The sequence below is a fragment of the Ovis aries genome, chromosome 7 (assembly GCF_016772045.2).
Source record: "Ovis aries strain OAR_USU_Benz2616 breed Rambouillet chromosome 7, ARS-UI_Ramb_v3.0, whole genome shotgun sequence".
Classification (NCBI taxonomy): domain Eukaryota; kingdom Metazoa; phylum Chordata; class Mammalia; order Artiodactyla; family Bovidae; genus Ovis; species Ovis aries.
Genome location: NC_056060.1, coordinates 23,241,224 through 23,255,790, shown reverse-complemented (window position 1 = coordinate 23,255,790; position 14,567 = coordinate 23,241,224). Strand labels below are relative to the sequence as shown.

At 41.8% G+C, this 14,567-nt stretch overlaps 1 gene segment (V, D, J or C); it reads left to right on the top strand.

Annotated features, from left to right (window-relative positions):
- The first annotated feature begins 952 nt into the window (after window positions 1–952).
- LOC114115800 (T cell receptor alpha variable 23/delta variable 6-like) lies at window positions 953–1,632 on the top strand. The segment is given in 2 exon segments: window positions 953–1,074; window positions 1,214–1,632. Coding segments are annotated over 2 exon segments (471 nt in total).
- Window positions 1,633–14,567: the final 12,935 nt, after the last annotated feature.

Here is a 14,567-nt window from a genome sequence, read left to right as displayed (position 1 = left end):
GGGGGCTCTCAAATCACTGCAGATGGTGACTGCAGCCATGAAAGTAAAAGATGCTTGCTCCTTGGAAGAAAAGTTATGACCAATCTAGACAGCATTTTAAAAGGCAGAGACATTACTTTGCCGACTAAGGTCCATCTAGTCAAGGCTATGGTTTTTCCAGTAATCATGTATGGATGTGAGAGTTGGACTATGAAGAAGGCTGAGCGCCGAAGAATTGACTCTTTTGAACTGTAGTGTTGGAGAAGACTCTTGAGAATGCCTTGGACTGCAAGGAGATCCAACCACTCCATCCTAAAGGAAATCAGTCCTGAATATTCATTGGAAGGACTGGTGTTGAAGCTGAAACTCCAGTACTTTCGTCACCTGATGAGAAGAACTGACTCAGTGGAAAAGACTGATGCCAGGAAAGATTGAAGGCAGGAGGAGAAGGGGACAACAGAGAATGAGATGGTTGGATGGCATCACTGGCTTGATGGACATGAGTTTGAGTGAACTCTGAAAGTTGGTAATGGACAGGGAGGCCTGGTGTGCTGCAGTCCATGGGGTCGCAAAGAGTAGTACACGACTGAGTGACTAAACTGAACTGATCTCTTCAGTAGACTTTAATTTGTGTTTGTAATTAAAAAAAAGAGAGAAAAGCTCATCTTGTGATTTCATGGGAGTCCCTCTCTTCGCCTTTGTAAAATAATGTAATCCCTGTTAAGATATCAAGTTGTCCTGATACATGATTTTTAACCTTCTTGGAAATGTGAAGAAAGGGGAGAGAACTTCTAAACTAAGCATATTCCATGTGTAAGGAGGGGATTTCTGCTTTTCAATGAAAGTAATTTTGAGCAAGTCTAAGATAGAGAAAATCGGCAAGTGCTTGTTTTGAAAAAAATAGCTTTAGTTAAAAGTACTTGTGAGAAGGTGGGGCCTCTTGAAAGAATTAAAACCGATGCGAACCTTAAGTCAGAGTTCTAGCTGGCTGAGGAGACCAGAAGAAGAACCTGAGCTGTCATTGAACTTTGGTGCCAGGAACAATGGACAAGATGCTGGGAGCATCATTCTTAATTCTGTGTCTTCAAGTAGACTGTGAGTTATGATGGAGAAACCCTAGGATATCTTATTAATTTGAAGGAGTGAGAAAACTGGGGTATGGACAAATTCATGCAGATAGAAACTTAAGGAAATATCAGTTTGTGGACTAATGACTTTTTATCTCTTTAAACAGGGGTGAGCGGACAACAGAAGGAAAAAAGCAGCCAAGAGCAGGTGAAACAGAGCCCTCAATCTTTGACAGTCAAGGAAGGAGAGATTTCCATTCTGAACTGTAGTTATGAGAACAGTTTGTTTGACTACTTCCCATGGTACCGGCAATATCCTGGTAAAGGCCCTGCACTCTTGATAGCCATACGTTCAGTTATGAATGAAATGGAAGATGGAAGACTCACAGTTTTCCACAATAAAAGTGCCAAACAGCTCTCATTGCACATCGCAACTTCCCAGCCTGGAGACTCAGCCACTTACTTCTGTGCAGGAAGTGCACAGTGCTCCCCAGACACCTGCAGCCTGTACCCAAACCTGCAGCCGAGGCCCCAGACACACCCTGCTGTGCAGATGAAATATACACATATACATGTTTGTGCATAAAAAGTCCTAATATAAGGAAACTGAAATTATACAGAATTTATTCTTTCACCAAATTGGAATTGATAGAGAAAATCAGTTGTGAAAAAATGTCTCTAAAAACTCCCAAACACTTGGAATTTAGGCACTAAATTTAAAACAACTCATACATATGTTTAAGAAGCAGTTACAATGACTGTTAAAAAGTATTTGAAAGAAAATATAGAGAGAACACAAACATATACATATGTATGCTGCTGCTGCTGCTGCTGCTGCTGCTGCTGCTGCTAAGTCGCTTCAGTCATGTCCGACTCTGTGCGACCCCATAGAGGGCAGCCCACCAGGTTCCCCCGTCCCTGGGATACTCCAGGCAAGAAGACTGGAGTGGGGTGCCATTACCTTCTCTGACATATGCATGAGGCACAGCTAAAATAATACCTAGAAGGAAATTTATCTCTTTTAAGTACTTTTATTACCAAAGAAAAAAGGTTGAAAAAAATTATCTAACCTTTCAACAAAAGAAGATAGAAAAAGAAATATAAAACCCAATATATCTAAAAGAAAGGTAAAATTAAAAATTCATATTGGTGAACTCTAAAGCAAACAATAGAAATAATCATTAAATATAGTTACTTTTCTTAAAATGATTAATATCATTGATCTATTCCTAGCTAGAATTATCAAGGAAATTATCAATATAATAAAAGAAAATATGAATTATACACATGAGAAAATCATATGCAGTGTGAAAATGGTAATTAAGCAATATTATTAATAAATTTATGCCACTGGGTAATACTATAGTAGTAGACTCACACAAGGAGAAAGCTGATTAATAAAACTGATCTGTTTCTAGGTAGAAGTATCAAGGGAAAAAGAGAAAAAGCATAAATTATGAATATAAAGAATGAAAAAATAAACATAGTACAGATGCTAAAAGGAATTAAAAAATCATTAGCAAGTTCATGTCACTGAGTAAGAGTATAGAAGTCAACCCATACAAGTGGGGAAAATTGATTTTTTTGACAAAGGTGCAAAGACAATTCAACAGAGGACAGTTTTATCAGCAAATGATACTGGGACAAGTGGATATTAATATGCAAATAATTGGAACTTGGCCTAAATCTCACACCTTATACAAAACATTGAATTCAGTTTCAAATGGATCATACATTCAAATGTAAAACTATAAATATTTTAGAAGAAACCATAAGAGAAAATCTTTATAATGTACAGTTAGGCAAAAAGATTTTTGACATGACACTAAAAGCACAATCCATAAAAAAAGCTTAGATTTCATTAAAATGAAAAACGATTGCTCTGTGAAAGTTATTATTAACAGAATGAAAAAGACAAACCACTGAATGGCAGGAAATCTTTGCAGACTATATTTCCATCAAAAGAGTGGTATTCAGAATACAATGGACTCCTAAACTCAGCAGGAAGAAAACAAACAATCCAATTGAAAAATGAACTAAAGACTAACACAGGTACTTTACCAAAGAGGATATGTAGTAGGGATAAAAGCATATAAACAAGTATATGAGCAAATGTTCAACATCAATAGCCGTTAGGGAATGTAAATGAGAGACACAATGAGATAGCACTCCACGACTGTCATAAAGGCTAAAACTAAAAGTATTAACAATACCAAGTTCTGGCAACGGTGCAGAGAAATTGGATCACTCATGCATTCCTGGTGGGTGAATGGTACAGTCATTCTGGAATACGGTACATCAGTTTCACACAAACTTTCACACAAACACTTTCCTTACAACTCAGCAATCACACTTGTGGTACTGATGCTTGAGAAATAAAAAAACTTATGTTCATACAAAAATCTGTAGATGAATATTCATGGTAGCTCTATTTGTGACGGCCCCAAACTGGAAACATCTTCATTGGGTAAACTGATGGATAAATAGACATATTATTTATAGATTTTCCTCAACTTATGATGGAGTTATGTTCTAATAAACCATTGTAAGTTGAAAATATCGTATTAAGGAGAAAAAAGCATTTACTACATCTAACCCTCCGAACATCTTATTTTAGCTTTATTATGCTCAACAGTTACATTAACTTACAGTTGGAAAAATCATCTAACACAAAGTTTATTTTATAGTAAAGTATAGAAAAATCTCATGTAATTTATTGACTGCTGAGCTGAGAGTGAAAAACAGAAAGGTTGTGTGGGTGCAGAAAGGTTGTTTATGCTCCTGATTCTGAGGCTGACTAGAAGCTCAGCTCACTCCCAGCATCACCTGAGAATATCAGGCTGCATGGTGCTAGCCCAGCAAAAGATCAGAATTCAAAGTGTGCTCTCAACTGAATGGCTTTCTCACCACCATAAAGTCAATAAGCATAAGTCAAACCATCCTTAGTTGGGGAAAGTCTGTAGTGATTAAAAGGAACAGACTACTGAGACATGCAATCAGCTAGACTGATCTCAAGAGTGTTATGCTGAGTGGAAAAAAGTCTATCTCAGAAGGCTACTTGATGTATAACACTTACTGGATAGTATGGTTATGATCCATAATGATTCCATACATAAGGTATGATACTACTTACATGACATTCTTAAAAGGAAAAATATAGAAATGAAAAGGAGATCAGTAGTTGCCAGGGGTGATCAGGGATTGCAGGGGTGAGAACGTGTGCAAAGGGACATTTTTTAGAGCGATGGGACAGTTCTGTATTGTGATTTCTGTGACAGTTACAAGAACCTACACATGTGATAAAGTCTCATAGACTTATGCATCAAAAAATGCCTGTAAAAACTGGTGAATCAGAGAAAGTTCTGAGTTTTGATAAAAATTTATCAGTATCAATTTCCTTCTATTTATGTCTGTAATTATTCTGTTAATATATATATTTCATTTTATCATGCTACTTCCTAGGCTGCTGTGGGCATCCATGGTCTCTTCTACTTAGTTATAAATAATTGCAAACCAGGGCATCGGCTGCCTGTCCGCACTCCGAGGTGAAATGAGGCAGAGGAGTAGACATCTCAACTAAGTGCACACTTTTATTCCTGCATCCCTAGTTACCTTGTCCTAAAGTTAAAGGACTGGCACTGTTTTAGAGAACTTGTCTGTACTTTCCTTTCTACTTGTCTATTTACCTTTGACTATTTTATGTTAATTCTTCCACTAAAACAATGAAACCAGATGGAAGATTGACAGTTACATTCTACATGATCTGGTAGCAGTATACAGAACTTCAGTCACCAGCTTCTGTGGTATTGACAGGTACTAAGTGTCTGCAGCCTGTAGGTACCAAGTTTGGCAGGAGTGCATTATAGCATTGTGTCACAGAAAGATCTGGTGTGCTTCTATTGACTTTATTTTACAAAGAGAAAAATAATGAGCCACTAACAAGTGAGACTGAACTCTTTGGGCCAATGACATAGAAAACATGACATGAGGACAACTCTAGGACACATGGTCTAAGAAGCATGATTGAACATTGGGAGGCAGCAGGTCTGAATACCCTGATCCTTCTCAAAGTCTAATAAGTAAGACTCAACGTCAGCCTTACAGCTGGAAGACTCCACAAAATACTTTTGTGCAGTCTGGGAACTCACAGTGCTTGAAGTAATGGGAAAGCTGTACAAAAAATGTTTTATTCCTGTTATAATTTCATAACACATAGATAATGGAATACATTCCGAAAGTCAGAAGGACTGATTTGTTATTGTTTGATCTTGAAGTAACTTATTTATAGGAAAACCTAACTAGAGTTCTAGAACCCAGTAAATAAGAGATATATTAACTATTTGGATAAGATTGCCTTTCATTTAAAAAGATGAAGTTCTATGAGCTTCTTAAAAGAGTCATTAGACACTGGATGGAGGAAAGTTGGCATAGGCTAAATGATGACCAGTAAATAGAGTATAAGAAGTGTTCATGGCATATACTAAATTATGCTCTAAATGGGCTGGTAAAGTTATTCTGCTGATCAATTACCAATGTATGTCAACTTGTTTATTCTTCAGTTCTGCTCAAACCTTTCATGAGAATTGCTTTTTTCAGGTCCCTTTCAGATACTGCATAGGTCATTAGTGATCAGGTAATTCATGACCCGAGAAAGACAAGTAGACAAAATAAAGGTCTGTGGTGAGTCAGACTTTTTCTCATCTGTGCACAGACCACGTGGTCTACAAGCATGACACCTCCCACTTCCTGTTGGGGGAGTCACGCAGGTATTGGGTACTATGTATTTGAGCTGCTAGGTACTCAAAGACACTGAACTCTCATCTTGAGGCAGAACTGAGCACATTCGTGCAGGGGATTCCATGCCTCATGCAGCTCTCCAGTCTGCTCTGGGTGCTCCTGGCCTTCACCTTCTCTGGTAGGGATGCTTGCAAACATGGGTGTGAGTGTTCAGGGTGAAAGGCCTGCACACAGGCACGTGGTGATTCACAGGGACTTGGGGAGGAAAGGAGGATCAGAGGAAAGCATATCTATTATAATTCCAGTTTGGGTTTTCTTTGGGTCTCAAATTAGTCTAATGCCTACATTATTTTGTTCACTACTTCAGCTTGGTTTTCTGATTTTTTTCCACAGGATCTGGTGTGGCTCAGAAAGTTACCCAATACCAGCCATACATAACCAGTCAAATAGGCCAATCTGTCATTCTGAACTGTCGGTATGAAGTAAGGTGGAGTGGGTACACGCACTACCTTTTTTGGTATAAGCAACTTCCCAGTGGAGAGATGACTTTCCTTATTCGTCAGGAATCTTCTGGCCTGAATGCAAGGAATGGCCGCTACTCTGTAAACTTTCAGAGAGCACAGAACACCATCAGCCTCACCATTTCTGCCTTACAGTTGGAAGACTCCGCAAAGTACTTTTGTGCAGTCTGGGAACTCACAGTGCCTGAAGTAATGAGAAAAGCTGTACAAAAACCCTAGAGCTTAATAAGAGAGAGACCCCCTGTTGCAGGACCCCAGCTGAAATGCGCACCTGCAGATCTCAGACAAGAAATGGTGGTCCTGTGGTTGCTTCATCTGTGGTCTGGATCAGAAGATTTAATTTTAAACAAAAACTCCTTCCATGTCATTTGGAAACAGGTGTCCAGAGTAACTTTCTACTAATACATTCTCGGTCTTGAATTTTTGACTTTATTTTTTAATTTAAATGTATTTATTTTAATTGGAGGCTAATTACTTTACAATATTGTATTGGTTCTGCCACACATCAACATGAATCCACCACGGGCATACACATGTTCCCCATCCTGAACCCCCCTCCCACCTCCCTCCCTGTACCATAAAACAATCATATGGAACATGCGTTGTCTAAAGTTGAATACTTGCCCCACAATGCATCAAAGTGGCAGCTTCACCTAAAGACCCTCACATGGCAAACATGGGTCTAGTTATAGTTATCTGGAATCATCATGAAAATCATTTCCTTAGTCCTTTCCTCTTAGACTTTGTGTCACTGAAGTTACAATCAGAAAAGTGGAACCACTAGTGGTGTCGAAGAAGAGGTCAGTTATTGAGATTAGAACTCAGGCAATTGCTAGAGCTGGAGGAGTCTGTACAAAGCTGCTATCTTTGTATCTGGTGCTGAGACTGAATTCACTGCTAGCCAGCAAAAGTAACATTTGAGGGAAAGCTGGGTGTAGACAAAAGCATGGACAAACTGTGACTCATAAGGACATACTAGAACCCTGAGGATAATGGAACCCGCATAACACACCAAAGCTTGTCTCTGAGCTCCTTTAGTGTCTCACAAGAACAAGTGACCTTGAGGAGAAGAGTGTCACCTGCTGTTATGCTGCATGCATACTTGGCCCAAGACGACAGAAGATTTGGCGATCTGGTGGGAGGCGGAAGAGCTGTGTGTCACCAGTAAGATGACATAGTGGATCAGCAGCAACATGTGTGAGTTGCCACAGTGCCTGGAGCCCTGCACCAGCCAGCAGAATATAAAAATATGGCTACCTCCTGACAAGTGCCTTCCAAATCGATTTCTAGATAGTTAGGCTGGGGCAGTACAAAGTTACTGCAGTAGCTTAACTATTTAATTGATTTGTTAACTAGGCGTCCATCAGTACCTCTTTTAACAACACAGCTTTGTCATAAAGTCAACAGGAAAACTATTCTTCCTGCTGATAAAATGCAATAATTCCTCATTCAACCAATATAAGTTAACTCCCTTCTGCAAAATTATACCAAGTTCATTTATCTATTTTTGGGTGATGTTCTTTCCTCTTCTAGCTGAATCACACTCTTGCATTGAAACCTGTACCTTAATAACTGAGATACAATGAGAATAAGATTAACTTATATTAGCACATTGTATGTTACTACAGGCAAGAATATGAGACAGGGGATTTAAAAATAATTAATGTATGTGTAAATATATTCATATCAAAATGAAAACATTAATAGCATTTTACTTTTTGTTACTGAAAATGACCACATAAGTGTCACTGGTATTTATAACTACTTCCGTTACCCATTCCGTAACCTATTTGCTTATAGGAAGCACCTCCTATAAGCACTGCTATATTGGCTTCCTCCACAACAAGGTCCTTATTCAGGAGCAATGTTACATGAAATGCCATAAAGATGAATAAGGAATTCTGCAAGTGGGCCATTGTGGTTTTGGCAGAAGTTTGCAAGGCATTGAAGAAGAATCCCAGGGTCTATTTAAGTGGAAATAATCTTGTCAATACCCACGGAAAAGTGATACATTGTATTCTGGGAAACACCATTTGAATGATACCTGTTTTCTTATCAGAAGCAATAGCAGTCACCAAAAGAAAGCAGTTCTACAGTTCTTAAAGAAAACAAACAAAACTTTCAAGCTAGCTTCTTATGAACATGAAAATGTATTTTTACGGGGATGACCCAGAGGGATGTTGTGGGAGGGAGGTGGGAGGGGGTTCATGTTTGGGATCGCATGTACACCTGTGGTGGATTCATGTCAATGTACGGCAAAACCAATACAGTATTGTAAAGTAAAATAAAGTAAAAATAAAAATTTAAATTAAAAAAAAGAGTCTTTATTTTAAAAAAATAACTGCCAAGAGGATAGAAAGTCAATTGCAGACTAGTAGACCATATTTGCAATGCATATTTCTAAAAAAGAACTCAAGTGCAGGATATATGAAAAGCTCATAAATCAAAAAGAAAAGAAGATAGTTAAACAGAATGGAGAAATCTTGGAGACCAATTTAGAAATATCATATCCAATAGCCAGTAAACATACAAAAATGACCTTGATTTTATTATTCATTAGGGAAATCAAAATAATACCTACCTCCTCTGGGTGTTCCTTTCGTGTCTTTTCTGCACCCTGAGAGTATCAGTGCATCAGTGTAGCTAGTAGATATAACCCTAAAAGTATAGAGAAGAGTAATGAGTCTCCAGGAGAATAAGTGATTAAATATCTTTCTAGAAACTCCCATCGCTGACCTGATATGGAGGGGGCAAAAGGAGCAGAAGGTTACAGACCTGGACATTGAAGGAAAGGTAGGTTTTACTAGAAAAAGAAAGTTGATATTTATTGTGCTTACTACATTTCAGGCAATGTAGGATGCATTTCAGATTCATTATCTAATTTAAATATCAAAACTATGATTTTATTGTTCCCAAGTTTTTAATCTGTGAGAAATGAGACATAACTTTTCTAACTGTGATGCTGCTAAGTCACTTCAGTCGTGTCCAACTCTGTGAGACCCCATAGACAGCAGTCCACCAGGCTCCCCGTCCCTGGGATTCTCCAGACAAGAACACTGGAGGTTGCCATTTCCTTCCCCAATGCATGAAAGTGAAAAGTGAAAGGGAAGTCGCTCAGCTGTGCCTGACTTTTACGACCCCATGGACTGCAGCCAACCAGGCTCCTTGGTCCATGGGATTTTCCAGGCAAGAGTACTGGAGTGGGGTACCATCACCTTCTCCGATATTTAAAGTCTAAACCACCCTAAAACTACCCCTAAAATCATGCTTATGTAAAACCTGCCTGGAATAGATTAGATACAATACATATAAACACATATATACCACTCTAGTATAAAATTTTTCAAAAACGTATGGACAATACAATAATTTATAAAGAACAGTTGTTTATAGTAACACTGTAATAAAGCACAAACTCAGAAAAAAGTGATCAAGGGTATTACATCTCATGGATAAGGCAACTAATGTTGCCAACTATAGTATTTCAAAATCCTTTACAAAAGGATATATTTACTAATAAATTTTAGCTCAGAGTTTGTGTTACTTTTTCTTCTTTTTCATTCATCTGCTTCCATTTTAAGCTTAACTTCTTCAGCTGTAATAATCATCTCTAATTTTTATTGCCAGGCAGTGTGTAACATCTTAGAGGGCTCCTAAAGAGAAAGACTTGGACTATGGAGAAGCATTTGACCCCAACGTGGTGGATGTCTTAATGGTGGTGACATTACCGGTTAAAACGGGAAGTTAAAGGGAACCAGGAAAGAAGATGACAAACCATAGATACAGTTGCCCCAGGATGAGTATATGAGGACATCATCCACTAACCAGTTAACAGTGCTGGATGCTTTGTTGTTGTTCAGTTGCTCAGTCGTGCCTGACTCTGCGACCCCATGGACTGCAGAATGCCAGGCTTCACTGTCTTGCACTGTTTCCTGGAGTTTGCTCAAACTCATGTCCACTGAGTCAGTGATGCCATCTGTCAGGCAGGCCGGAGGGCTCAGTGAGGTGCATAGCACCAGGGACCTGAGTCATGTTTCCTGTTAGCTGGGAAGAAAAAGCATTCCTTGACCAAATTAGGAAGACTTCTCATACACACCAACCAGAAAGAGACAGGACATGTGCTCATCCTGTCTAGCCAGTCATGTAACGCCAGCTACTCTTGTAACTGAGACAAAGAACTGACTGTATATAAACCGCCATATCCCTTTGTTCAGGGTCCCTGTTGGATTCTGCTATGTCGGATGAGACTTGGACCCTAGTGCACTAGAAATAAACTCCCTTCCTGCCTTTTTGCATTACTGTGGAGGACTTGCTTTCTCTCGGTCGGTTCGGAGATATGGGCTCGGTGCATAACATTTGGGGGCTCGTCTGGGATCTCCGTCCCACTGGGGAGGAACAACTCTCCTGGTAGAAGGGGGCCACCTCGTTAGGAGGTAAGAGCTCTGAGCACCGGTGCTAACGTAGCAGAGGCCTAGATTAAGTCCGGGGCCCAGTGCTGGGGAGGCATCTAGGTGTAAAGTGAAGAGGCAAGTCCAGCGTAAGGCCTGGTTCCGAGCATACCGGGAGGGCAGCTGGCACGGAGGACGTCCTGACGGTAAGACGCTTGCAAGCAGAGAAGGGGTTACAAGTGCTGTAGAGAGGACTGAAAGTAATATTGGAGTTGGAGTCTGTTTGTAGTGTTGTTTTCGTGTCTCAGTGTGCTGGCACTGTCTGTCTGTGTGAGTCTCGCTGTTGCTGTTAGTGTTCTCTGTACCCATGGGGCAATCTACTTCTACTCTGCTGTCTCTGATGACTGACCATTTTTCTTATTTCAAGTCTAGAGCTCAGAATCTTTCGTTACTGGTGAAGAAGAGCAAATTGGTGACTCTCTGTTCCACCGAGTGGCCCACCTTTGACGTTGGATGGCCACCAGGGGGAACCTTCAATCCCCAGATTGTCCAAGCAGTTAAAGAGCAGGTATTTGCTCCTAGTCCTGCCGGACACCCTGATCAGACTCCCTACATCCTAGTCTGGCAGGATCTAGTGAGGAATCCTCCGGAATGGCTTAAACCTTTTGTTCTTGCTCCTCCTAAACCCCCTAAACCTCCTCGTCCCTCTTCCCCAATCCCAACCTCGCCAAACCCACAGGTATTAGTCATGAAGGCTTCTGAAGAAAAAGAAGGAAAAAAGGACAACAATCAACCAAAGCCAGTCTTCCAGGAATCTTCTCTGTATCCTAATCTGATAGATCTGGAGATCGAATTGTTCCCACCCCCGTATGTGGATCCACATCCACCCTTGCTTCCACAGGTTCCACAAGTTTCATCGGGAGAAGCCCGGAGGAGGGCGGAGCCCTTGGCTCCTCCTAGGGAAGGGGGCCCCGCCCAGGGAACTTGGGGAAGAGTAAGGGAAATAGCCAGCGCAGCGGAAGAAGAAGGCCCGGAAATTCCCTCCTCCACTGTTCACACATTTCCGGTCCGGGCGGGGCCAGCCAGAGAGGGCGGGGAATGGACATATCAGTATTGGCCCTTTTCCACTAGTGATTTGTACAATTGGAAAACTCAGACTCCCTCTTTCTCTGAAAAACCGCAGGGTCTTATTGATCTTTTAGAATCTATCCTCTTTACTCACAACCCCACTTGGGATGATTGTCAGCAACTGTTACAGGTGCTTTTCACTACAGAGGAGCGAGCGAATCCTGTAAGCTCAGAAGAACGTGCTGGGGGTAGAAGGGAGGCCCACAATACAGCTTAACCTCATTGAGGAGGGGTTCCCCTTGGTGCGACCCAACTGGGACTTTGAACGCGCTGAAGGTAGGGAGCGTCTCCGAATGTACTGCCAGATCCTTATGGCCGGCCTTAGAGCGGCCTCCAGAAAGCCAACTAATTTGGCCAAGGTAAGTTCAGTGAGGCAAGAGCCAAATGAGAGCCCGGCAGCCTTCCTTGAAAGGATAATGGAAGCTTTTAGACAGTATACTCCTATGGACCCACAGGCAGATGAGTCTCGAGCAGCAGTTATGCTAGCATTTGTGAATCAGACAGCCCCTGATATTAGGAGAAAGTTACAAAAGATAGACAGGCTGGGTGAACAGTCCCTGCAAGATCTAGTGACGCCAGCAGAGAGAGTTTTCAATCATAGAGAGACCCCAGAGGAGAGAAAGGACTGCATTAGAAGGGAAGAAAGAGAATTTAGAGCTGAAGAAAACCGTAAGAACCAAAAAGAGCTGGCTCAGATATTTTTCGCCGGAATTGAAAACAAAAATAGTTTCCAAAAAGGGAAAAAGCTAGACTCAAAGACTGAGGAAAAACCTGCAAGGTGTAAGCTTGAAAAAACCAATGTGCGTTTTGTAAGGAGACTGGGCATTGGAAAGTTAAATGCCCCAAGAAAAACCTAAAAGAGGGCCCAAAAATCCCAAGAACGAGACTCCTCTCCAGACAGTCATATCCTCTACGCGGGTGAAGATAGTGATTAGGGGGTCAGGGCTCGACGCCCTCCCCGAGTCCTGGGTAACTATAAATGTGGAGGGGAAACCGGTTGGCTTCATGGTGGATACGGGAGCTCAATACTCAGTCTTAAACCAAAGGATGGACCCATGTCTAAGAAAAGTAGCTGGGTGCAGGGAGCAACCAGGACTAAACAATATAGATGGACTACAAACGGCATGTGAACTTGGGGGCCCACCAAGTGACCCATTCCTTTCTGGTGATGCCTGAGTGTCCAGCGCCCTTGCTGGGAAGAGATTTACTATCTAAAGTAAATGCCCAAATTCATTTCAACCACGGGCAAGTGTCAGTTTTAGATGGAACCGGGCATCCTCTTTAGGTCTTGTCTCTGGCATTAAAGGATGAATACAGACTGTACTTGCCAGAGGCCCCAGCGACAATAAGTCCCAAAGTACAGCCATGGGTTCAGAGATACCCTCAGGCCTGGGCTGAAACTGCAGGAATGGGACTGGCCAAACAGAGGCCCCCTATTGTGGAACTGAAAGCCAGTGCCACACCGGTGAGAGTGCGGCAGTATCCCACGAGTCAAGAGGCTCAGCAAGGAATTACTCCTCACATACAGCCTCATAGACGCTGGGGTCTTGAGAAAGTGCCGGTCCCCATGGAACACTCCCCTGCTTCCCATAAAGAAGCCTGGGGGAACTGATTTTAGACCGGTTCAAGACCTGCGAGTAGTCAACAAACGGGTGAGTGACATTCATCCTACAGTTCCTAACCCTTATACATTGCTAAGCAGCTTACCACCAAGCTACGTTTGGTATACTGTTTTAGATTTAAAAGATGCCTTTTTCAGTCTGCCTCTTGCCCTTGCAAGCCAAGAGATCTTCACCTTCGAATGGCAGGAAGACGGTGGTCAGACTCCTGCAGCTGACATGGACTCGCTTACCACAGGGTTTCAAACTCACCCACGTTGTTTAACAAAGACTTGGATGAAGACCTCCATGAGTATCGGGTTGAACACCCTACCATTGTTTTATTATAATATGTTGATGACCTTATGCTGGCAGCAACTATGGAAAAAGAGTGCCGAGAGGCAACAGGTGACCTTCTCCAAACCTTGGGGACTTTAGGTTACAGGGCCAGTGCCAAAAAGGCCCAGATTGCCAAGCAAGAGGTTACATACCTCGGTTATAAGATAAAACAGGGCCAGAGGTGGCTAACACAGGCTATGAAGAAGCCATCCTCCAGATCCCTGAGCCGCCAACCCTAGACAAGTGAGAGAATTTCTGGGAACTGTGGGATATTGCCGATTATGGATCTTGGGGTTTGCAGAGGCCAGGCCCCTGTATGAAGGGACCAAAGAAAACAAAGACTGGAAATGGACTGAGTCAATGAAAACGGCCTTTCAGGAGCTCAGGCGTGCCTTGCTGGAAGCTCCTGCTCTTGCCCTTCCTGACCCATCTAAGCCTTTCCAATTATTTATAGATGAAAGGCGAGGGATAGGAAAAGGGTACTAACACAGAAGTGGGGACCTTGAAGCGTCCCATAGCTTACCTTTCCAAGAATTGGACCCAGTGGCAGCCGGGTGGCCACCACCTCCGAATCATCATGGCCACCGTGCTCCTAGTCCATGATACTGATAAACTGACTTATGGACAGAGACTCTTGGTCTACACTCCTCATGCTATAGAGAGAGTTCTGAAACAACCCCTGGGTAAATGGATTTCCAATGCCCGCTTGACACACTACCAGGCCCTGCTACTTGACACCTCACGGATTCATTTTCAAATGCCCCACTCTAAAACCCAGCTACTCTTTGCCCAATCTGGAGGGGGATAGCC